The sequence below is a fragment of the Alexandromys fortis genome, unplaced genomic scaffold, assembly GCF_014885135.2.
Source record: "Alexandromys fortis isolate MF-2015 unplaced genomic scaffold, M_Fortis_MF-2015_v1.1 scaffold_187, whole genome shotgun sequence".
NCBI classification, from domain to species: domain Eukaryota; kingdom Metazoa; phylum Chordata; class Mammalia; order Rodentia; family Cricetidae; genus Alexandromys; species Alexandromys fortis.
Window position 1 is genome coordinate 2,481,312 of NW_026068088.1, and position 26,599 is coordinate 2,507,910.

Below are 26,599 nucleotides of genomic sequence, written 5' to 3' on the forward strand. Positions count from 1 at the left end.
CCAGCCCCTTTATTATCTTTTTAAAACTATGTTTTGAATTAGGTGTGGTTGTTCAGACCTTTAATCTCAGTACTCAGAAGGTAGAAGAAGGTGATTTATTTATTTATTTACTTACTTACTTATTTATTTATTTATTTATTTATTTTTTGAGTTTGAGGTCAGCCTGGTCTACAAATGAGTTTCAGGCCAGTCAGACCTACATAATGAGATCTTGTCTCAAAATAGAAAAAAAAAAAAAGAAAGAAAGAAAAAAAGAAAAGAATTATGTCTTCATAGTATCTTTCTTAGCAACACTTTTTTTTTCCTTGTTTCGAATTCTGTTTGCCCATTTTGAGGGGAAGTTTGTCTTTTTCTCTACCTTTTTAACACTCTTACAGGATTTCGAGGTTCTTTAAACCAAGCCTACAGTTTCATTTACCAGAAACAGGTTTTGCAATCACATTTAAAGATTGCTATCTTCTGAAGATAAGGTAGGTCCCTTCAATGAGCCAGTGATTAACAAGGCTGTAAAAGCAATGGGTTGAGAAACAGCAGCAGCTGTCAGCATGCAAATGGTGCCCTTTCCCAGCTTCCTTTTACTAACTGAAGATCATCCACATATCTATGGATCTTTCCTACCTCACCCTGCCTCCACCATACACTGTCTACTTCCAACAGAAATCATAACTTAACTTCCCTACTTATATCAAGCAACTTTGTGTGTGTTCACGTGCATGCCGAAGACAGAGGCATTGTTCCTCAAGGCCATCTACCTTTTTCTTTTTCTTCCTCCCTCCCTCCCTCCCTCCCTCCCTCCCCTCCATCTGTCTTTCTTTTTCTTTTCTTTTTAGACATGATCTCTCACTAGCCTGGAACGCAGTAAGTGCGCTTATCTAGCTCTAGGGATCTGCTTGCCATCACACTTAGGTTTTGTTTTTGGTTTTTAACATTGATTCTAGGGACTCAACTAACGTCTGCTAAGCACCTTATTAACTGAGTTATCTCTCTAGCTACATAACAAGCACTTTGTATGTGTAGGTATGTGTCTGTACATGCAAGGGCAGTCAGAACACAGCGTTGGACATTGTTCTTCAGGCACTGGGATCAGCCAGCTAAGCTAGACTGGCTGACTGCCTGTCTCTGCCTCCCCAGCAGTAGGATGGCAGGCATGCAGCTCCTCTGTGGCCACATACATTTTTAACATGGGTTCTGGGAAGTCAATTCAGGTCTTTATACTTGCATAGCAAGCGCTTTACTGACAGAGCTGTCTCCCAACCAACATTCCAAGCACTTTTTTTTTTAGCATTATGTAGTATTTTTTCTCTGATAATTTTTTATTACTTTATGAATAATAGGAATCAAAATTTCCACTTCCTGCCCTCCTCCAAGTTCTTTCCAGCTCCCCCACTCACTTTCCTCCTCCCCCTCCAGTTCTCAAGAGAAGGCAGGGTACCCTGCCCTGTGGGAAGTCCAAGGCCCTCCCCCCTTCATTCAGGCTTAGGAAGGTGTGCATCCAAACAGAATAGGATCCCAAAAAGCCAGTACATGGAGTAGAGACAAATCCCAGTGCCATTATCATTGGCTTCTCAGTATGCCCCCATTGTCAGCCACATTCAGAGAGTCCAGTTTGATCCCATGCTCGTTCAGTCCCAGCCCAGCTGGCTTTGATGAGCTCCTATTAGTGCAGGCACACTGTCTCAGTGGGTGGATCAATTCCTCATGGTCCTGACTTCCTTGGTCATATTCTCTCTCTTTCTGCTCTTCAACTGGCCCTTGGGAGCTCAGTTCAAGCACTTGTAAGCTAACCTTTATTGAAAGTTATTCAAGCTGCTTCCTACTACTTCCCTTTAAACTCAAAACCAATACCATTAACAAATCCATTTTTATGTTATACTTCAATTCTTTTCTTTAAAAAAGTTTTATTCTGCTTTTTAAATTTATTTTTAAAATTTATTTAATTTTATTTTATGCACATGTGATATCTATCTGCATGCATGCCTGTACAACCACCTTTGTGTAAGCCCTGGGAGCCCAGAAGAAGGGGGCATATCCCCTGGACATGTCTGTAGTCTGTTACCCCAGTGCTGGATCCCTAGAGCTCACTGGCCAGCTAATCTAGACTAATCAGTGACTTAGAGGCAAAGTAACAGAACTTGACTAAAAATATGGTGGAGAGTAATAGAGGGAGACAACTGAAGTTGACTTCCAGCCTACAAATGCAAGGGCACACAAATGCATGCATACCTATACACACATATATACATGTACACTATACATAAACAAATACATAAAAATAAATAAAGCAATATAATTATGTTAAGGTCTAGTCTCTACTGTAAAAGAAATTGCAAACTTTGAAAAGTTTAAAGCAGGAGAGGTGATAAATTATATTTGAATCATTTAAAGATCAATATGGCTAATAATATACACAGTGGATCAAAATGGCCTTGACTGTATACACAAGACTTGCATAAGATCAAGCCAGTCAAGCATGAATGTAGAAGGGCCTTACAAAACCCCACCCTGAGATGAGGCGTTATTGGTAGTTGATGGTTGCTGGAAGGAAAACTCTGAAGTTATCTTCAGAGATGCATCCCTTGGAAGGTTGCTCTTGCTTCAGATAATGAACCTACAGCCATGTACACAAACATACCAGCAATACACAGTAGACATTGCAGTTAAGACAAGAGAGAACATGAAGTTAGGAGGAAGGCCTGGAAGCAGTAGCAGGAATCAAGGAAATGAGCCGAACTACAGTGGTAGTAGTAGAGACAAAATGAAGTAGATGGATTTGAAAAATATTTAGGATGTAAAAGTCAACAGGACTTGGTGAAGTATTAACTACACAAAAAGAAAAGAGAGACACTCACCCCAGAATACAATGGACTTCTGGTTTACATAATGAAACAAATGCTGCCGTTCACTAGGCAAAACTCAGTGAGTCAAAGAATATCAGGTTAATTTTTGGACAAAGCATATTTGAGGTGCCTTTTACTAGGAGATGAAGCCAGACCTATCTGCCCAGGACTCAGAGGTCTGCTTGGAGATATGTACTGGACAGTTACCTACATATCAGTATTGGCTGAAACAGAAGCATGAGGTGGCTGTCTAAGGAAAGAGGATAAAATAAGAAAACACAGAGGAACCCCAACTCTAATGATAGAGTAGATTTTAAACATGGCTAATGGTTATAAAATGAGACTCTTCTTTGACTAAATTTTAGTTCCCAACAAACATGGCTACACTGCAAATCCTGTTTTAGTTACTTGTGGTCATGTATACTTACGTAAAGTACTCATCAGTAGGCCACTGTTGTCATGAAATCTATTGCGGCTAGCATCAGTATCTGGAGTCCTGTACTGTGGCCTGGCAGACATGCTAGAATGTCCTGAGCTATATGTCCCTGGACCTGAAGGAGAGGATCGGTCATCATCTTCTGAATCGCTAGAACTATCCTCACTGCTTGAAGATGAGGTACTTTTGGAATCTGATGAACTGTCGCAACTACTCATCTGGTCCATTAGACTAGCTTCTGCCTTCAGTTCTGAAAGAAGAAATATAGGTAAAATAAATAACATGAAGAAACACAGTAACATGTAAATGCATTATCTTTTAAGAAGACTTTGATAAAATAAATAAATAAAATACATATTACAACATCTAAATTAACATTTATTTTTAAAAATGTCCTGTAGCATTGCTAACCAAGAGACTCCAAACACAGAGCCTGTTGATGTTGCCCTTGGTTATCTGGGGGTGGAAAGTAGGTCCTTGCTGTTGAAGATATCATGTGCTTCAGAAACAGGACCCGGAGACTCCTGAGCCAGAACCAACCTGAATGCCCTCTCTCTGAAAACTAACTTTTATGGTAGCAGAAGGTGTCATGCAAGCTTCCAATGGAAAGAGGCAACCAGCAGTCCCACCCAGCTACCATTTGCCTCTGAACAACATCAAGGACTAGCTTGACACGATAACCCTAAGAGAGCAGTGATTGTGCACACACCTTGGTGATACCAGCTGCTCTCTAATTGTACGTAAGACCCAGTCAACCAGAGACAGACCATACCTGGTACTGGAAACCTACTTAACTACTCGGTGCTAGTGAAGTCATGATTATTGGAAAAGGAACTACAACTACCAATTGACTAAAAAACCAACATAATTCTTGATAACAACCATCTATAAACATTTGTCCTTGCACCCACAGGTAAATGTAGTCTTCGCCCCTGATTGAAGAAACTTCTCCTTGCAACAGGCAGAGATCATAACAGAAAACCACAATCAAAATGGAGAGTTGTGGAGCCCAGTACTAACAGAAACAGCTAAAAGACACTCCTGAACCTCAGGGAACATCAGGGAAAAAGGGAACAGAAAGATTGTAAGGCTCAGAGGGTCAGGGAGTTTGCTGTGAGATTGTGTCTCCTAGTAATATCAGGAGTTAGACTCAGAGTTTACTGACCAAATGATAGTAAACAACAATGACACAAATGAGCATGGCAAACTGGACAAAGGAAAGTCCTTGTGGCCTCAGTTCTGAATGAAGAATATAGGCAACTGAGAAAATCTTGGAGTGAGAGAAATAGCCTTCACACACACACACACACACACACACACACACACACACACACACACAATCATAGAGCAGTCTTTGTTGTATTAAGCCACAGACTTCCTTTCCCCAGGAACTGTACTTCAATGCTAGTAAAGCCCCTTTGTCAAGTTCACCAGTAGGAACTCTAGTTGCAGGAAAACCAAAACAGACCTACAAAAGGTCTGGAATTAGAATGTCATTTGAAACATAGGCCACAAAAGCAGGCAAATATCTGCATGCTAAACCTGAACCTTGACTGCCTGCTAAGCAAAAGATTTAAATATTGTCCCTAGAATACAAACCAAAATGAAGATGTGCTGGGAAGTTACCTATTATGCTGTAAATCAGGAAAATCATAACTTGAATGAAGAAAGCCCACATCAATTCTCAGAGAAATTAGATGTAAGACTTATCTGAGAGGATCTTAAAATAACTTTCACAGAATGATTCAATTATAATTTCTCTTGAAGCAAATGAAAAAATTTTAAAAACTAGAAATTTTAAACACAGATCAAATGGAAACTGTAAAAACGACAGCACAACCCTCTAGGTAGAGAGCCCACACCAGAGACTGAATAAACCACTGGAACTCCCTTGATCTAAAGCAGAAAATATCTGAAACAAAGCGAACAGGTCCCCAAAGTTCTGCTGCAGAGTGACAAAAGTGCCAACATTTGTAGCAACTGAACTCTTAGAGGACAGAGAAAGGGGACTGAAAAATGATTGGGAGAAATAATGCCTGAAAACATCCTAAGGTTGATTAAAGACATCAACCATAGAGTCAAGAAGCCGAGCAAATCCCAAATAGAATAAACCCAAAGAAATGCATGCCAAGGTACATCAAAATTAAACATCTGAAAACTAAAGGCAAAGATAAAAGTTCTGAAGGCAAGAGAGACATGACCTATCACTGCAGAAGAATACTGTATAGGTAACATCATGTCTCTCAGTGAAAACTCAGAGGTGGCACAATGCTGTTTAAGTGCTGAAAGAAATGTCAGTGATGAACTCTGCATTTACCAAAAATAGTGTCCAGTAATGAAAGAGTAATAGATTTCCCTAGGAAGGGGACTAAAAGTATGTGTATTAAGGGAAGGAAAGTGAAAAGTGCTCCTCACTGAGCTTCTTGTTATGGTAGACCCCTTACCAGTGTCACCCAGTCTCAAAGTGCCTTTCAAGTGGGGAGAGAGAGATCTGAAGGCAGGGAAGGTCTCTGTGTGGTGGAGGGGAATGAGCATGTGACACAGTGTGGTGCCACATACACATGCCTTCGCCCCATGCAGGCTGCAGGAAGGGCAGCCTCAACCCAAGCACAGCGGAGCACTTTGGGACTGCAAGCACTCAGGTGGCATTATTCCTTTTACTGGTATACTCAGCTTCCTGGTGTCTCTGAGGAAGAGGGGAATCTTAGCGCCTATCTAATTTCTTAAACTGAACTTACAGATAACTCAAAGAAGTAAGTGCAAAAACTAATATACAAAATTTTCTAGTGTAAGTTCTATGAATTGGAAAAAATGACTCAACCATCAGAGCGTGGTCAGTAATGGGGCTGGAAAGATGGTCCAGCAATTAAGGGCACGCTCTTTCTGAGGACCCAAGTTTAGTTCCCAGCACCTTTGTCAGGTAGCTTACAACTACCTGTAACTCCAGGTTCTAGGAATCTGATGCCCTCGGCTGGCATCTGCAAGTGTGGATCTGCACACATGTGAACATACCTTCCTCCCACATACATACATATGAACATACATACATATCCCCCCACACATACTTTTAAATTAATATTTAAAAAGAAGTTAGTAGTACTGTAGGGTCAATAAGTATTTGATAGAATAATTTGATAGGATATAGTCTAGGGAACACGCTATAGAAATATCTCCAGATAGAGAATTTTCCTTTGTCATATAAATTTAGGACACGAAAACTGTTCTTGGTTCATGTTAACTGATTCTCTCTAACCCTATTCTGAATTATGACTTCCAAGCAATGCTTTAGTTGAGGTCTGACACAAAACGCACATGCAGGACCTTTTACTTACACCAAAGAATCACTCTTGAGGATACAATACAATATATTGCTTTCTAGAACTTATTCCATTCAATGAGTTGCTTTTAAGATTTAGTAGCAAGAGCTAGAAAGTTTCTTTGAAACCTATGTTAATATAATATATATCAAGATAACATAGAAAACACAAATTACATCTTTATTTTTTGTTTTGCTGGCTAGTAAGCACAGAACTAAATTCCATTTTAACTTTAATAGCTAGAATATTTACTTAAAATTTCCCCTTAATCCCTTAATTTTTAACTACATATATCTCTATATATATGTATATATTAATATAAAGATATATATTATAATATAATATATAGCATGATTCATATCTATTTTGGAAGTAGTCATAATATAAGATAAAATAAAATTAAAAATCTCTTGTAATAAGAACTTGGAGTTGACAGCTTCCTTACTGCTTGTAGAGACAAGACTAACCTGCTGGGGATTACATACTTTACTGGGCCTAAAAGGGAAGGGGGAGTTATTGAGATACATGCAAATTATGATGACAGAATATAGAAGCAACTAATTTACTTTGATGACTGGGGTCTTGATGCTATTACAATACTGTACCATCAATATCCTAACTGTAGCTGGGGGTGGAGGGGAAGAAGATTTAAGTTTCTTCCCTTTAAACGTTCTATACCTCCCCAGATATGCCTTCCTGCTAAGAGGGACACGGCAGATGAAACAACTCTCCTCCTGCTTCTGTTGGGTTGGTGCCTTAGACATCTACAACTAACTATAAACAATACATTTCATAGGAAGAGGCTATAAAGAACTGAATATGAAACACCTTTTTGCCCCAAATAGTTATAAAAAGAAATTATATGACATGAATATAATATGCTAATTTATATGTTACATCATTACCCCAGAAAAGGACACAATCAAACAGTGTTCTCTCACTAAGACCTATGGTTAGTTCCACTGCTAATGGAAATTCAAACTTTTACTCAATATTACTTACCTTTTATAAACTGAAATTATATATACTTAGATTTTACCTCTTTCAATATCATCCATTGGAGATGCGGGAGACATCTTATCTTCTGATGGAGAATGGTGTTCAAGGTTGGAAGTCCTAGGTGGATTCCACATTTGTTGCTGCTGTTGTTCTAGTCTATACTGAATTTTACTACTTCCTTCAACTCTGCAATTAAAAATATCAAATACCAAAATAGGCAAGATAGCAATGTAACAAATTCAACTTACTAAGTTACTAATTTTTTTCACTTGTTTTTTAGAAATCTCTCAAATGGCATTTAAGAATCAAAATGTTAATTCATTTAACAAATATTTATTGAGCTCCTTCTATATGTTTGGAATACAACACACCAGCGCAATAATGGATCCAAATGGAACAACGCAAAAAAGAAACAAAGCAAGAACAACCCTACTGCTCAAACTGAGCAGACAATCAGTTATAAATGACTAAGATAAAGAGAAAATATGTGTAAATTTATCATTTCTATTAAAACTGAATTGCTTCCACATTTTCAATTTGTAATTTTTAAACAGGCATGTTAACGATGGAGGTGTAAATACTTTTTTCAACATTTTAATGAAGAGTGTACTTCAAAGTTTTGTTTGAGGCTTGCCTTTCCCATTTCCTGTGATCAAATCTTACCAGTTTTTCCTTCCCAAAGTGTTTAGCCTCTCATTTTCTCTCACTCACTCACACTCTCCAAAATCTTGGTTTACACATTTTCCAGTTTTCAACATTGTTTCTTATCATTGGGTTTCATTGCTGGACTAATGTTTCAGACCAGAGCTGTAAACATGCCAGTCCCTAGTTTGAAATATCTTAATATGTAATCACTACCAGCAAGGAAACATTCTAATTTATTAGTTAATATTCGAGGCATTAAGCTCAACCTTCTTTTACAACCTAAACTCTAATCCCCTGCCAACATCATTCCCCAATTTCCAATTCTTACACAAGTGCAGAGACAGATATCTGCTCTGTTTAAATGAATCTTATTTTCTAGTCCCCCCAAAAAATCAGCTATATTCCTTCTTCCCACCTGCTTCATCTTGTACCTTTTTGGATCAGCTTAAGAGAGCTAGGGCAGCAGGGACATTAAGAAACAGAGGTTCTCGGATTTCTTCTCTCAGTTGAGGTTGACTTTGGGAATGACTACTTTTTAAAAGACATTGTCGTTAGCATAAGTTAGTTGCACAAAATAATGAGCTTCATTATGACATTTCCATACATATATAATGTGCTTTGATAATATTCATTGTTCAATCCCTCTCCCTTGCTTTCTCCCGTTATAGGTGCTTCTGTTTTAAACACACATTTAAGGCAATTCTTAGAATGTTAATTTCCTTTGAAGCAACATTTTTCTTTTCTTTTTAAACATTTATATTTAGATTTATTTATCTTATATTATGTGTGTTTTCTCTGTGTTTATGCATGTGTACCCATGAGTGCTTGGTACTTGTGGAGGTCAGAAGAGGGCCCTAGATCCCCTGCTATTGGAGTTACAGATGGCTGTGAACTACCATGTGGGTGTTGGGAATTAAACCTGGATCCTCTGCAAGAGAAACAGTGCTTTTAACCACTGAGAATCTCTCCAGCTCCAGAGGTAACATTTTCCACAAGGCTTTCCTAAAGATTCTTAGCAACCATGGCCTCTACTTTTGATTCTCACAGTCATTTTGTCTATACTGTTTAACTTTTAGAGCGAATGCTTTTTATATTATCTGGTTTAAAATGTGCCAAGTGTATCTAAAAAGGACTTAAGGTGGCTATATTTTCCTATTGAATTTTAAATTAACTTACTTATTAGAATGATTAAAATGTATAAAATTAGAAATCGTAAGGTTAGTTTTTTATATAACAAACTTTCCTTTTCCCAAATGCTCAATACATTTTTAATAATAAGGAGGAAGTTATTCTGGACAGCGGAGAATGGGTCTGTTCAGTCCCGGTCTATGAAAGTACTACAAAGGTATACTTGCACACATAGAAATCATTTTATACATCACAAGGTACTGTGATATTTTCACTAAGGATCATCACTAAATTTAAACTTAGAAAAATATTTGAAGTAAATTTTGAAATTTTATCTTTTTGTGTAAGTGTTTGAGTGTGTGGATATGTCTGTGAGTGTGGTGTGTGTAGACATAACATGGCATTGGTGGGCACTGAGCATGCTGCATTATCACTGTCCACCTACTCCTGTTTCCAACTGCTGCAGTGCTAAGCTCACAGGCATGTTAGTGCGCATGCCTGGCCACAGGTACTGGTATGTGAACTCTGGTCCTCACGCTTGCACAGCAAGCACTCATTACAGATGAGCCATCTTTGCAGTCCCCATTCAAAGCTTTTTAAAAACACACCTTCTACTATAATTTGACCTAATCCATTAATTCTTTTTCCTTAGATATGTATATGTTGATAGAGTAATATATTTCAATATGCCACCTACCTTGTTTTTTTCACAGTGATGTTGCTGCTGAGTTTTTCCAGGCGACACTCCCCAGTATCATGGTTAATAATCAAAATGCATTCTTTTAAGTAAGGTCTCTTGGAACCTTTGAAAACCGTGACTGGTGGAGTTGAACCCTGTTAAAAAAGTTAATCATCATTACTTGAAATTTAACACGACAATTCTATTGAACTGGGTGTTGAGTTTTTCTGGTACTTTTTCTCAATCCATGTTATGTATCCAGTCACTTAAAAACTTTTGAAGCTTACTACCCTTAAAGCAATGAGTGTGGCTTAAAACAAAAATACAAAGACACAAGTGGTTTAAAAAGACTGAGATCAAGGCACAACTAGTAGTGTAGGGCTTTAGTCCCAGCTACTCAAGAGGCTGAGTCAGAAGGGTCCCAAGTCCAAAGCCTGTCTGGATTACAGAATGAGATCAAAGCTAGGTTAGGTAACTTAGAGGGATCCTATAGCAAGATAAAATCTGAAGAAGAGGATTAGGAATGCAGTTCAGTGGTATGGCACTTCCCTAGCATGTATTGAGCCTTTAGGTTCAAACACACATGGATACATACATACACACACACATGGACATGTGCATACACACACACACACACACACACAAGCTGAGATCTCAAACCTGTTATCACTGAAGAAAGGGAAAAGAAGATATAATTACCCCCAAAACAGTAAGATTTATTTTATTTGCATTAGGCAACTGGAATTCAATCTGATCTAATCTAAAAATATATTTACAGGAAAGGAAACAGAAATCTTGAATCATATTCCTATTTTGAGATGATCAAGATAGCATCAATAAAAAACAAATCTTATTAATTTTCTTAAGTGTGATAACAACATATGGTTACCCAAAAATTGAAAAGTCCTTTCTGAAACAATGATTTAAGAAATGAGTTAAACTTTAGGATTTTTCTTTAAAATACACCAGAAGAGAGTGGTAAGTGAATAATTTCTCAGTAACAGTTAATTTTTCTAGTATGTTATTTTTTACAAGTTAAAGAGAGAATGGGGAGAAGGCTCACTTGGTCAATGCTTGCCACACAAGCGAAGGACCTGAGTTCTATCCCTAGCACCCACAGTAAAAGGTAGGCATGGTGGTGCATATTCATGATCTTAGCACTGGAGAAGAGACAGGCAGATCTCTGGGTTTTTCTGGCCAGGTAGCCTAGCCTGCTCTATGAGCCTCAAAAGGTAAGGATATTGGCTCCTAAGAAATGACATGTAGAGATGAGCTCTGGCCTCAATTCACGTGTGAATGCATGTGCAAACACACACACACACACACACACACACACACACACACACACACACACACGAAACTCAGCCCATTACTGTCCTTCTGTAACTTCTCTTATTTTTGTTATTGCCACCTCCAAACACAAAAATTATATGTTATCATTATCTTAGTCTCACACAAATAATTCCTAAACAGAGTTCACCTATTTTTGAATTTTATAAAAGTGTATTCACATTTTAAAGCACTTTAAAACTAATTCTTATCAAGTACAATAGCGCAATTGGGTTAGAAAAGGGTGACTGAAAGAAAGCTAAAGGCCCATCATACGTCAATAATTTAGAGAGCCACTAAAAGAAGTATGAGATAAATTTGTTGACTGAAAATTTCACAAACAGGAAGTAGGTTAGGGACTTGTGATAGGTGTGGACTGGAAATGATGAGAGAGAGAGAAAGGAAGGAACAACTTTATTAGCCTTTCCTTAAGACTAAAGTGATCTACAGAAATCAAGAACACATGGTGCATAAATGAAAACCTAGCTGGACTGGATCCCGAAGGGTGCTATGTAGAACACTTATCCAGGGGCAGCTGAGCTGGAGAGCCAGAAGACTGGTTATAACAGCAGCAGCAGCAGCAACAACAACAACAACAACAACAACAAACCCAAAACAAAAAATAAAGACAAACAAAATGAGGCTTATTCAGTCGGGGACTTGATTTTCAGACTTGGCTTTTAGAAGTGAGTAAATTATACTAAAATAGAAACCTATGAATGCCAAGCTATAGTTAACAACAGATTTGTACATCTATTTTTCTTTTTTATTTATTTTTTAATTTTTATAGATTTATAATTCCATTCATAAATACCATTCAAAATTTCCACTTTCTCCCCTCCTACCATTGCCCTTCCACTCCCCTCTCCCCCTCCAATCCTAAGAGAGGACAGGGTACCCTGCCCTGTGGGAAGTCCAAGGCCCTCCCCTCTCCATCCAGGCCTAGGAAGGTGTGCATCCAAACAGACTAGGATCCCAAAGAGCCAGTACATGCAGTAGAGACAAATCCCAGTGCCATTATCATTGGCTTCTCAGTCAGCCCCCATTGTCAGCCACATTCAGAGAGTCCAGTTTGATCACATGCTCGTTCAGCTCCAGTCCGGCTGGCTTTGGTAAGCTCCCATCAGATCAGGCAAACTGTCTCAGTGGGTGTACCAACCCCTTGTGGTTCTGAATTCTTTGCTCATATTCTCCCTCCTTCTGCTCTTCAAATGAACCTTGGGAATTCAGTCCAGTGCTCCGATGTGGGTCTCTGTCTCTATCTCCATCTCCATCACTGGGCCTCGAAGGTTCTATGGTGATATTCAAGATAGTCATCAGTGTGACTATGGAACATGGCCAGTTCAGGCACCCTCTCCTCTACTGCCCAAGGAACTAGCTGGAGACATCCCCGTGGACACCTGGATGTCTAGAGCCAAGCCTCTTGCCAACCCTAAAATAGCTCCCTTAATTAAGATATCTTCTTCCCTGCTCCTATATCCGCCCTTTCTCCATCTCAACCATCCTACTCCCCCGAGCTCTCCCCAATCCTCCCCTTCTCCCTTCTCTCTCCCCCTTCCACCTTCCCCCATCCCACCCCACCATGCTCCCAACTTTTGCCTGGAGATCTTGTCTGCTTCCAATTGCCAGGAGGATCTATATATGTCTTTCTTTGGGTTCACCTTCTTATTTAGCTTCTCTAGGATCACGAACTATAGGCTCAATGTCCTTTGTTTACAGCTAGAATCCACTAATGAGTGAGTACATACCATATTCATCTTTTGGGGGCTGGGTTATTTCACTCAAAATAGTGTTTTCTATTTCCATCACTTTGTGTGCAAAATTCAAGATATCATTGTTTTTTTTTTACCGCTGAGTAGAACTCTAATGTGTTTATGTGCCACATTTCTTTATCCATTCTTCCACTGAGAGGGGCATCTAGGTTGTTTCCAGGTTCTGGCTATTACAAATAATGCTGCTATGAACATAGTTGAACAAATGCTTTTGTAGTATGATTGGGCATCTCTTGGGTATATTCCCAAGAGTGGTATCGCTGGATCCTGAGGTAGGTTGATTTCCAATTTCTTGAGAAACCGCCACACTGATTTCCAAAGTGGTTGCACAAGTTTGCATTCCCACCAGCAATGGATGAGTGTTCCCCTTACTCCACATCCTCTCCAGCATAGGTTATCCTTGGTGTTTTTGATTCTAGCCATTCTGACAGGTGTAAGATCTCAAAGTTGTTTGATTTGCATTTCCCTGATCACTAAGGAAGTTGAACATGACCTTAAGTATCTTTTGGCCATTTGAACTTCTGTTGAGAATTCTCTGTTCAATTCAGTACCACATTTTATAATTGGGTTATTTAGAATTTTAATGTCTAGTTCTTGCATTCCTTATATATTTTGGAGATCAGACCTTTGTCTGATGTGGGGTTGGTGAAGATATTCTCCCATTCAGTAGGTTGCCTTTTTGCCTTAATAACCATGTCCTTTGCTGTACAGAAGCTTCTCAGTTTCAGGAGGTCCCATTTATTCATTGCTGCTCTTATTGTCTGTGCTACTGGGGTTATACATAGGAAGTGGTCTCCTGTGCCCATGTATTGCAGGCTACTCCCCACTTTCTCTTCTATCAGGCTCACTGTGGACAGATTTATATTGAGGTCTTAAATCCATTTGGACTTGAGTTTTGTGCATGGTGATAGATACGAACCTATTTTCATTCTTCTATAGGTTGACATCCAGTTATGTCAGCACCATTTGTTAAAGATGATTTCTTTCTTCCATTGTATAATTTTAGCTCCTTTGTCAAAAATCAGGTGTTCATAGGATTGTGGATTAATATCTGGGTCTTTGATTCAATTCCATTAGTCAACATCTCTGTTTTTATGCCAATACCAAGCTGTTCATTACTATAGCTCTGTAATAGAGTTTGATGTCAGGGATGATAATGCCTCCAGAAGTTCCTTTATTTTATAGGATTGTTTTGGCTATCCTGGGTTTTTTGCTTTTCATATAAGGTTGATTATTGTTCTCTCAAGGTGTGTGAAGAATTTTGTTGGAGATTGCATTGAATCTATAAATTGCCTTTGGTAGAATTGCCATTTTTACTATGTTGATCCTCCCAATCCAAGAGCAAGGGAGGAGATCCTTCCATTTTCTGGTATCCTCTTCAATTTCTTTCTTCAAAGCCTTAAAGTTCTTTTCAAATAGATCTTTCACTTCCTTGGTTAATGTTACCCCAAGATACTTTATGCTACTTGTGGCTATTGTGAAAGGTGATGCTTCTCTGATTTCCTTCTCTGCTTCTTTATTCTTTGTGTATAGGAGGGCTCCTGATTTTTTTTTTAGTTGATCTTGTATCCTGACACATCACTGAAGGTATTTATCAGCTATAAAAGTTCTTTGGTAGAGTTTTTGGAGTCACTTATGTACACTATCATAGCATCTGCAAATAATGAAAGTTTGACTTCTTCCTTTCCAATTTGAATCCCCTTGGTCTCCTTATGTTGTTTTATTGCTATTGCTAGAATTTCAAGCACTATATTGAAGAGATATGGACAGCCTTGTCTTATTCCTGATTTTAGTGGAATGGCTTTGTGTTTCTTTCCATTTAATTTGATGTTAGCTGTCAGCTTACTGTATATTGCTTCTTTTATTATATTTAATATGATCCTTGTATCCCTAATCTCTCCAAGACCTTTATCATAAAGGGGTATTGAATTTTTTCAAATGCTTTTTCTGCATCTAATGAAATGATCATATGGTTTTTTCTTTCAGTTTATTTATATGATGGATTACATTGACAGATTTTTGTATGTTGAACAAGTCCTGCATCTCTGGGTGAAGCCTACTTGATCATAATGGATGTTTTCTGATGTGTTCTTGGATTCAGTTTGCCGGTATTTTATTGAGAATTTTTGCATCGATTTTCATGAGTGAGATTGGTCTGTAATTCTCTTTCTTGGTTGAGTCTTTGTGTGGTTTTCATATCAGGGTAACCGTAGCTTCATACAAAGAGTTTGTCAATGACTCTTCTGTTTCTATTATGTGAAACACATTAAGGAGTGTAGATATTAGCTCTTCTTGGAAGTTCTGGTAGAATTCTGCATTAGAACCATCTGGTCCTGGGCTTTTTTTTGGTTGGGAGGTTTTTGATGACAGCTTCTATTTCCTAGTTATTTATAGATCTATTTAAATTGTTCACCTGGTCTTGATTTAATTTTGGTATATGGCACTTTTCTTTTTTTAAAAAAATATTTATTTATTATGTATACATTTACATATTTATTATATATACAGAGTTTATGTATTTATTATGTATACAGTATTCTCAGTATTCTGTCTGCATGCAGGCCAGAAGAGGGCACCAGATCTCATCACAGATGGTTGTGAGCCACCATGTGGTTGCTGGGAATTGAACTCAGGACCTTTGGAAGAGCAGGCAGTGCTCTTAACCACTGAGCCATCTCTCCAGCCCTATGGCACTTTTCTTTAAATATGTCCATTTCTTTTAAATTTTCCAATTTTGTGGCATACAGGCTTTTGCAGTAACACCTAATGATTTTACTCAGTGTATGTTGTTATGTCCCCCTTTCATTTCTGATCTTGTTAATTTGAATGTTCTCTCTCTGCCTTTTGATTAGTTTGGATAAAGAACCAGTTCTTTGTTTCATTGATTCTTTGGATTGTTTTCTGTGTTTTTATTTTGTTGATTTCAGCCCTCAGTTTGATTATTTCCAATCTTCTACTGCTCCTAGGTGAGTCTGCTTCTTTTCTAGAGCTTTCCGGTGTGCTGTTAAGTCTCTAATGTGAGCTTTCTCCATTTTCTTTGTGTGGGCACTTAGTGCTATGAACTTTCCTCTTAGCACTTAACACTTTCATAGTGTCCCATAGGTTGGGTTTATTTTCATTGAATTCAAGGAAGACTTTAATTTCTTTCTTTATTTCTTCCTTGACCCAGGGGTGGTTCAGTAGTTGACTGTTCAGTTTCCATCAGTTAGTAGGCTTTCTGCGGGTGGAATTTCTGCGAGTTGTTAAATTCTAACTTTATTCCATGGTGACTCGATAAGACACAGGTGGTTACTACATTTTTTTTTTTTTGTATCTGTGGATGCTTGCTTTGTTACTGAGTATATGATCAATTTTCGAGAAGGTTCCATGAGATGCTGAGAAGTAGGTATATTCTTTCCTGTTTGGGTGGAATGTTCTATAGATGTCCGTTAAGTCCATTTGATTCATTATATCTGTTAGTTCTCTTATCTTCCTGTTAAGTTTCTGTCTGGTTGACCTGTCCATTGGTGAGAGAGGAGTGTTGAAGTCTCCTACTATTAGTGTGTGGGGTTTGATGTGTGCTTTGAGTTCTAGTAATGTTTCTTTTACATATGTGGGTGCTTTTATATTAGGGGCATAGATATTCAGGATTGAGACTTCATCCTGATGAATTGATCCTGTTATGAGAATAAAGTGTCCTTCTCCATCTCTTCTGATTTATTTTAGTTTGAAATCAATTTTGTTAGATATTAATATAGCCACACCCACTTGTTTCGTAGGTCTGTTTGATTTTCCCAACCCTTTACTCTGAGGTAGTGTCTGTCTTTGAGGTTGAGGTGTGTTTCTTGTAAATAGAAGAATGTTGGATCCTGTTTTCATATCCATTCCCTTAACCTGTGCCTTCTTATAGGTGAATTAAGTCCATTGATATTAAGTGATATTAATGACCAGTGGTTGTTAACTCTGGTTATATATATATATATATATTTTGTGGTAGTGTTTGTATGTGAACCTTTCTTTGAGTTCTGCTGGTGTAGGGTTGTTAGATGTCTTTGTTATTGTCGGTGTTGTTGGCTTCCTTGGGTTGAGCTTTTCCTTCTAGTACTTTCTGTAAGACTAGGTTTGTGGCTACGTATTGTCTAAATCTGTTTTTTGTCCTGGAATATCTTGTTTTCTCCATCGATGGTGAAAGAAAGCTTTGCTGAATATAGTAGTCTGGGCTTGCATCTATGGTCTCATAGTGTCTGCAGCACATCTATCCAAGACCTTCTAGCTTTCATGGTTTCCATTGAGAAGTCGGGTGTAATTCTGATAGGTTTACCTTTATATGTTACTTGATCTTTTTTCTTTGCAGCTCTTAATATTCTTTCTTTATTCTGTATGTTCTGTGTTTTGATTATTATATGGCGAGGAGATTTTTTTTATGTAGTCTACTTGGTATTCTGTAAGCTTCTTATACTTTTATAGGGATATCCTTATATAGGTTGAGAAAGCTTTCTTCTATAATTTTGTTGACTATATTTCCTGGGCCTTTGAGCTGGAGTTCTCCTTCTTCTACCCCTAGTATTTTTAGGTTTGGTCTTTTCATGGTATCTCAGATTTCCTGAATGTTTTGTGTTAAGAATTTGTTGGATTTAATGTTTTCTTCGACCAATAAGTCTATTTCCTCTATATTTCTTCAGTGCTTGAGATTCTCTCTTCTATCTCTTGTATTCTGTGGGTTATACTTGTCTCTGTAGTTCCTGTTCATTTACCCAGATTTTCCATATCCAGGATTCCCACCGTTTGTTTTTCTTTATTACCTCTATTTCGGTCTTCAAGTCATGAACTGTTTCCTTCACCTGTTTGGTTGTTTTTTCTTGGTTTTCTTAGTTTCTTTGAGGGATTCATTAATCTCCCAACTTCTTAGGGAATTCTATAAATACATTTTTCTTAGAGATGTTTATAATTCCTTAGAGTACAGTCTAAGGCTATACTGTCTTATTGTGCTCTGAGCTCTTAAAGAACAAGAACTGAATCATTAATTCTTTACATTGTGCCCAGTGCTAAGACCTTACAAACAAACACTGGATGTTGAATAAGAACATGAACAAATTCTGATCATAGCTCACAAGTTCTCCCAGTCTCTATAATTTAAAGAAGTTTATAAACTTTCTTCCTTATCAAATTGAATACCTTTACTAATCTTTAAAAATTGTCTTTAAACTTTATTTTATGTGTATGGGTATTTTGCCTACATGTGTGTCTGAGCACTATATGTGTGCCCAGTACCCACAGAGGTTATAAGAGGGCATCAGACACCCGGGAAATAGAGTTATTGATAGTGAGTTGCCTTGTGCGTATTGGGATTCTAATGCTTTTGATTGCTGAATCATTGCCCCAGCTCTACTATTCCTAAACTTTACACTTTAGTTTCTGATCATTTCCTTAAAGTACCAAGTGTCTTGCAAGTATATGAATTATCCCTGTCTCAAGATGACTCTTGAATACTTCCTACATCTCCACATTCACTATTATCCACATTGAGGTCTTAATTAACAGTTCACCTAGATTATCGTCATTGTTTTCTCTAATTTTCTTTCCAATTTTGTTATTCATTAAGCTGACAGGCAAAGCAAATCATATTGTTCCTATAATTTAAACACTCTATGTACTTAAAATCTTTATGTAATCAGGATAAGATTTATATTCTGTAAATCTATATGTGGGGTCATATATAATATTTTCATTTCTTCTCCAACACTGCCACACTACATAGCATTCAGAAACTATGTAGAATGATACATAGCTGGCTTGTATGTGTGATAGTTTAGATCTTGAATATCTGTCAAAGCCCCATGAATTGAAGTCTCATCATCTACTGGAGTGGTGCTATCAGGAAATGGTGGAAACAAAATGGTAATGGTGGGGTCTAGATGCAGGCCTCTGGTTATTGGGTCTATGCCCTTTGGACTAGTATTGCGACTCCAATCACCTCTCTTAGTCTCTTATTTATGTACTTATTTATTTATTGCACCTCAGATGTGAAGTAACTTTTTTTTCTGCCATGCACTCCCACTATGATGTGCTATTCTCAGATAAGAGGGATAAAAACAATAGGTCAACATGATCATGAACTGAAACTCTAAAGCCATGGCCCCAAATTACTATTTTCTCTTTATAAGCTGATTATGTATAGTGTTCTTAAAGGAAGTTAATGGAAAGCTGACTAAACTAAAAAACAGGTTCCAAGAAGTGGGATCATTGCTATGACTACAGTAGACACAGAAGAAATATGGGCCAGTAAAGATGCTGTTGGTGAGGTTTGAGATAGAAATGGATTCTGTTGAAATTGGACTAGAAGTTATCCTTGTTATACTACAACATAATAAATATACATCTACATTTTTTGTCTATTCCCTGAGAATTTGCAGGAGGATGAACTTAATGGTGAATTTGTTAGTGGAGGAAATTTCAAGGCAGCGAAGTGCCTACATGACAGCACAGGTAATACTGGATGCATTTAGCCAAATTCTGAATGAAAAGTGAGGACAAAAAAAAAGAATGGAATATAAAGATTTGGGAAACTTGCAGTTTAGCCAGAAAGGGTGCACAAGAAAGGGCAGTTGCTAAAGAAATCAGTATTATTAGAAAGAAGTCAAGTGCTTTGCACCTGGACAAAAAGAAAGAAGCCTTGCAGGATTTTCTGAAATTCATGAGGTCACAGCCATCAAGGACTCAGAGTAAAGAATGCAAATTTGTTTCAAAGATTTTCAAGAACAGAGTCCTTGAGAAGAGATTTCCCAGGGCACCCTGCTCACTTAGGTCTGCTTAAATTGGTAAGGATTTCAGGCCACGGCACCTGAATGCACCTGAATGACCTCATCTGTAGGATGTAGACTTTGTTCTCATGCAGACTATAAAAGTTATGGGATCGTGTAGAATTCCAGAGAGGTTTCAAAGGAAATTCTGGGGGAACAGGTAGAGTCCTGGCAGAGTCTGAGTTCCTGCAAGCCATCCCTGATAGGATGTAACACAGAGCTGGGAGAGTAAGGCTGAAGGTACAGCAGAGACCCAGGAAGGACAGAGACCTCCTAAGTGAAACTGCAGTCAGTAAGGAAGCCCAGAAGTGTGGCCATGTGAGCTGCAGTCATCAAGGCTGTAGGGGATGGAGTTGCTCAAATCCTTGGGAGCCAACATCCTACCATGCTGTGCCTTGGATGCTGAGCATCAATATTTAGGATTTAATGTGTAGCTGCTGTGTTTAGATCTCATTCCTTCTTGATGTTTCCTTTTCTTCACTTTTGGAAGGGGAATGTTCCTTTACTTTGTTTGAATGTAAACATGTAACTTTATTTTTTTATTTTTGCAGGACCTCACAGCTGAATTTGCTTTGTGGCTCAGAGGAGACTATGGAGCTAGGCTTTTGAACATTTAACATTCTGGTGCCTCTTTGAGGTGCATTAAAGATATTTAGCATTAAGAGTCAGGTTTGAGGCTTGGGGATCAGGGTAGAATGTTACAGTTGGATCTGAAATGTTCCTGAAAGGACCGTGTATCAAAGGTTTGGTCCCTAGCTTAGTACTACTTGGAGGAAAGGAACTTTGAGAGGTGGAACCTTGTTGGAGGTTCTCAGTCACTGAAGGATAGTCTAGAAAATTTGAGGATTCTGTTCTCTTCTCCAGTGATGAGATACTTATTATTTTGCTCTGACTAAAAGTCATAGAATAAAACCATAAATTGGAAGAGCCATTTTCTCTTCACAGACTGGTTATCACAGGTATTTGTGACAAGGCATAGATAATTGACTTAAAGTGGTCAGTCAAAAGACATACTGCAAGAAAAATATGAAATAAGTGGGATCATAACTTATCTGAGAAAGAAAAAGCCAAGCAAAGACTCTTACGCATGGACAAATGAATTAGAACAAAACCTCAGTATAAGAGAATGAAGCCATAGCAGTATTCAGCAAAGGAATTTGGTCATTTATATATAATTAATTTTAAATAGATAGAAATAGGATATATAAATGTATAATGTAAAAGCTGAAAATTCTTTATTTAAAAATATTTTGGAATGAAATGCTATATTAACAAACTTGGGTGTTTGGCCAAGGTGGAAGGGAAAGGAAGGGAATGGGAAGAAAGAAGGAAGGATCTTATTAAGGACAATAATGTGTACCCAACATCCTTTGTTGTGATTTCATAAGAGCTGAAGCAGTGTGGTTTTCATAAATAACAGAGAATTACAGGTTTGATTATTAATAACAGGAAAGGGAAATAAACACAAAATAACGATAATTTTTAAAAGAATGAATGCTTAGCAAAACTAATAAAGAATATAAAAGGATAAATAAGGAAGGCTGGGGTTATATCCCATTGATACAGTGCATACTCTACCATTTCCAAGGCCCCGAGTTTAACTCCAGGACCAAACAATAAAAGTTTAGGAGCAAGATGATGCTTAATAAGATCCTTGGTGATCTCGCCCTATAGACACACCAAGTTGAACAGCTACTCATATACCAAACTATCTTCCAAAGAACTAAGGAAATAAGGTGAGAGAACAGCCTACTTGTTTTTGTGTAACAAAACAAAAGGACATATTGAAGCAAGCAGGAAAGAATTGTCAGAATCACCCCAGCAACCCAACTGTAAGCAGCCCTGCAGGGAGAAATACACCTTCAGCTTTGGATAAGGAGAGAGAATTCAGCCCAATCCTCAGATTTAAAAACCTGTATCAGGCCCGTCCTAGTGAGTTACACTGGTGAGCAAAGCCCCATGATCCCTCCCACATGGCTTATACCTGGGATTGAACCAGTGGAACTCTGTGAGGTCGGGTAGCTAATTGCTTCACCCACATCTCTAACATTGCAATTGACAGAAAGCAGCACTCTACCCACTGGGGAGCAGAAACAAAGGGAGACAAAGGCTTTGGTCTTAGAGCACAGTGCTAGCTCCACCACACTAAGACCCAGAAAAACTAAAGGCCTTGAGCTCACTGAAACTCTAGATTGGCCCTAGCATCAGGTACATACATTGAAGGGATTGGAGAGTTCTGAATGCATCAGTTCTAGCTATGGTGTGGCATTATACTTGTGGTATAATAATCTCTTCCTAAGGTACAGGATCCCATAGCTGCTACCCAACTGAACAACAGCCTTCATAGCTGAGAGACTATTTCTACTACCTATCTCCATCCTCAGGTAGCAGAGCTATTATTGATATCACAAGCCCAAAGCTCATAGACAAGGCTGTAGAACCTCATATGTAGTTGAGATTTGTGCTGTAGTAGGACAGACTTATGTGATCTACACAATCATAAGCTCCACTGTGAACACCAACACACCTGAAGGCTGCACAGGTCCTTGTAGTTGTGTGACTCATGTGATCTAGCTTAGTAACATCAACCTTGTGGCCCACGGGCTGCCTTCCCCAACACTACCCCAACCTCAAGCTATAGAGCAAGTTGCAAGACTTTGCCCAGTGGGAGCAGGACATAAGATTTTACGCTGGAGCTCAGTGCTAGTGACATCTGACACTGGGCAAATACTAATGGTCCCATCCCGGGCCTGTCTGTGAACAGCTACAGTTCCAAGGGAAAACATTGAAGTCCCATTCTATTGGACTTCACTTTCAGTTAACAGCAGGTGTGAGCATGGGCTCAGGGGTGAAATGGTGGTACTGGCATTCACAGGTAGCACATAGAAACCCAGGTCCAATCTATCCACAGTGATTAGCTAGAGCCAAGCAGAATCCTCCTCTGTCTGAACACTGCCTAGTTGCAGTAGTCATCAGGCCTACCCTAGACCAAGGTATATGTGTAGGAACAGATAAGCCTTTCCTGACACTCTCCTAGTTTTTTCTGAACAGAGAGAGCACCAACAGTGTATTTAGTATAAATCTGGGCTTAGGTTGCCCTCTAGTACTGAACTAGGACAGCACATGAACAGCCAACTTTTAGGAAAACCTGGACTTGGGCACCATCTAGTGTTGACATGTCAGGAATAAACACGTGCTCAGAGGAAACGGGAAATCTGTTTAAGATTTCTGCAGGTGGATGAGCGATGACAAATTAGGAAGTGAAATAGATAACCAATTCTTTGATGCCTGGATGGCATCACACACTAACAAGTATTACCAACTCTCAGGAGAACATATATGCTTACAACTCAAAATAAAATGCCAGAAACTGACTAGGAAGTGATCAGTACAGGGGATTCTCAGGGAGAATTTCAAACTACGGTTTTAAAGAAACTACCAACTTTACAATCTCAATGGAAACACAAAGAAATTGCTTAACAGTCTAATAAAAATGTAAAAGATATGGTAACTATTTTTGTAAATAAAAATCCTTGAGGTGAAAACTCACTCAGGAAAATTAAAAATGGGATATAAGAGGTAAGAATAACAGAATATATCACACAAAAGAAATAATTAGTATGTTTGAAAACATTTACTTGAAAATATACACTTGATTGGCTAATAATAAAGTGTGAAACATTGACGAAAGATATTGAAAAGGACACAGAAAGCAGAGATACCGTGTACCCATAGATTAAAAAAAAATTGTTAAAATGCCCACACTACCCTAAGTTTTAGAATAAAAAAATCAGCAGCATGTTAACAAGTGATTGAGAGTACTTGTGGTTTTTGTTCAGTTCCCAGAACCCATATGGTAGCTCATAACCATCTGTAACTCCAGTTCCAGGGACTCTAATACCTCCCCCTGACTGTAGTGATGTTTTATTTGTGTTTTAGCAAATAAAGCTTATCTGAAGACCAGAGTGCAGAGCTAAGCCACGTAGAGGCCGGGGACAGAGGCAGAGGAATCTCTGTTAGTTAAAGACCTTTCTGGGTTACACAAAATTGAATCTGTCTAAAAGAGAAACAGAGCTCACACAAAGGTAATCCCAGCACATGAGATCACACACCTTTAATTCCAGCACCAGGGAGGTGGAGACAGGAGTAATGTGGCTGAGCAGAGAGGAATTAAAGGCGGGAGAAGACAAGAACTCAGAGCAGTCCTAGGATGGCCCCTGCAGTCTGAGGTGCAGTCTGAGGACAGGGTGGCCCCTTTGGCCTGAGTACTGGTAGAGGTAAAAGGTCTCTAGTGGCTGGCTGCACTGCTTATCTTTCACCCCCTAAAATCTGACTCTTGGTTTTATTTATTAAGATCAATTAGAATTAGAGCTACACCTGACCTCCATGGCACCAGTCACACATGTAGTGTATGTACATACATGCAGGCAAAACATTCATACACATAAAATAAAATAAATAAATCTTAAAAGTCTGAGGAAAATAGAAAGCAGCAAACATTTGGGTTATTACAGCCTAAGAAGGAACTGAGAATGCCAAGGAAGTCCTATTCAAATTAAAAACAGAAAGCTTAACAAACCTGGTGAGGGATTCAGAAATTAGGTACAGGAAGGAGAACAGTCACCAGTCAAATCTAACTCAATCAAGTCTACCATGAGATATCTCACTGCCAAGGTAAAAGGCAATCAAGTTATCACAGGAAAGAGGTAGAGATTATTCTGAAGGTTGAAAGAGAAAAGAAACCAATAACACATAAAGATGCCCACTTATTCTGACAGCAAGTTTCTCAATATTCTTTCCAGTACTGAAAGCGCTCAGTCTCTTGACAGTATGTACTGAACAAATCAAAGTTATCCTTGTAGACATGCAGAACAGATATATCCCCCAAAGCTGAGAAAGTAGAAAGACCTAAAATAAACAATCTACCACTGCTTTGATAAACCAGGAAAACAACAACAAAGTCAACTCCAAATTAGCAAAGCAAATAAACTAGTAAAGATCAAAAAAGAAATCAATGTATACTAAAAAAGATAATCCCAAAGATCAATGAAGCTATAAGCTGTCTCATTGAAAAGACAGACAATAGGGACAAACTCTAAGGTAGCCTAAGAAAAAGAGAGAAGACTCAAGTAGATTCAGAGGTTTAAAACAAAAAAGAAGCCATTACAAAGGAGACAACTGAAATATAAAAGATAGAGATGATTATAAACTACATGATAACAACTTAGATAATCTAGAATAAATAGATAAATTCCTCAATATACACATCTTATCAAGATGGAATAGAAACCCTGAATTAATAAAATCCAAATAATTGGTATCGAATTAGTAATAAAAATCTCCGAACTACAAAAAAGAAAGAAAAAAAAAAACAAGGATTCACTGCAGAATTCTGCCAGTTAAAGGAATATTAAAATTCTCAAAAAAAAAAGTAGAATAGGAAAAAGTTTTTATAAATACATTCTACAAAGTCAGAACTACCCGGATACCTAAACTGGAAAAAACAAAATAGAAAAAGAGAATTACAGACAAATATGATCAAAAGCAGACATAAGTTTCAACAAAATACTAGCAAAATAAATCCAATAGTGCATTAACAAATTATTCAGCTTGATCAAGTGTGATTCATTCTAGGAATGTCAGAATACTTCAGTATATGTAAATCAATACATCTTATATCAACATAATAAAGGACAAATTGTGTTAACATCTCAACTGATGCAGGAAAAGGAGTTCAATAAAATCCAACATTGCTTCATGATAAAAATGTTGAAAAAATTGAATATTCAAGGAATGCAGCATTATAAAGGACATTTATAATAAACCAATAGCTAACATCACACAGAACAGAGAAGAACTGGAGCTTACTCTATAAAATCAGAAACAGGGCATGGATGTCCATTTTTACCATATTTATTCAGCACATGCTGAAAGAACTCACCAGAGTCATAAGGCAAGAAAGGGGAATAAATGAAACTGATACACACACACAAAGAAAAGAAACCCCCAAAGAGCAATGAAACTATGAGTTGAATCTTTGAAAAAAAAAATCAAGTAACTATTGAAGGTGACATGATCTTCCATACTGAGAGAACCAAAAATGTTACCAAGTCTATTAGAACTAATAAATAATTCAGAAAAGTTTCAGGATGTAAAATCAAAATACAAAAGTTATTAGTACCAATAGTGAACTATTTGAAATAGGAATCAAGAAAGCAATTCTATTTATAATAACCATAAAATATATCTAATAATTAAATGAAATATGCCCAAAATAACAATGTTAAAACCTGATAAAAAGATATTAAAGAGGAAACAAAAAACAGAAAGCTATCCTGTACCCATAGGATAATTGTTAAAGTGCCTATGCTACCCAAAGTGATTTATAGATTCAGTGCAATTCTTCCCAAAACACCAACGGTATTCATCAAACAACCAAAATTCATAGAGAACCAAAAATATCTCTGAATAGTCAGTTATTTTGAGCAAAACTCAATAATTTAAAACTCCAATAAACCGTGTATGCTAGGACCAGTGCTCAACAACAGTTTTAAGCTTCTACACTAAGGCTACCCACCCAGAGCAGTGAGCCTCAAGGTCCCCTGTAAGGGAGCCCGGGCACCCTCAGCCTGTGCTCCAGGGGCTCCTGTGCTCTCCTGGATCCCGCACTGCCTGCCC

General features: G+C 38.0%; 1 protein-coding gene across 1 annotated transcript in view; it reads right to left on the reverse strand.

Moving 5' to 3' along the window:
* The window catches only part of Eaf2 (ELL associated factor 2), a 46,355-nt gene that overhangs the window by 2,639 nt on the left and 17,117 nt on the right, over positions 1-26,599 (reverse strand). Inside the window, exons 3-5 of the mRNA XM_050122400.1 lie at positions 10,060-10,196; positions 7,630-7,775; positions 3,266-3,523 (exon numbers count right to left, since the gene is read on the reverse strand). Coding sequence (XP_049978357.1) covers positions 3,266-3,523; positions 7,630-7,775; positions 10,060-10,196 — 541 coding nt within the window. The remainder of the gene's footprint in view (positions 1-3,265; positions 3,524-7,629; positions 7,776-10,059; positions 10,197-26,599) is intronic.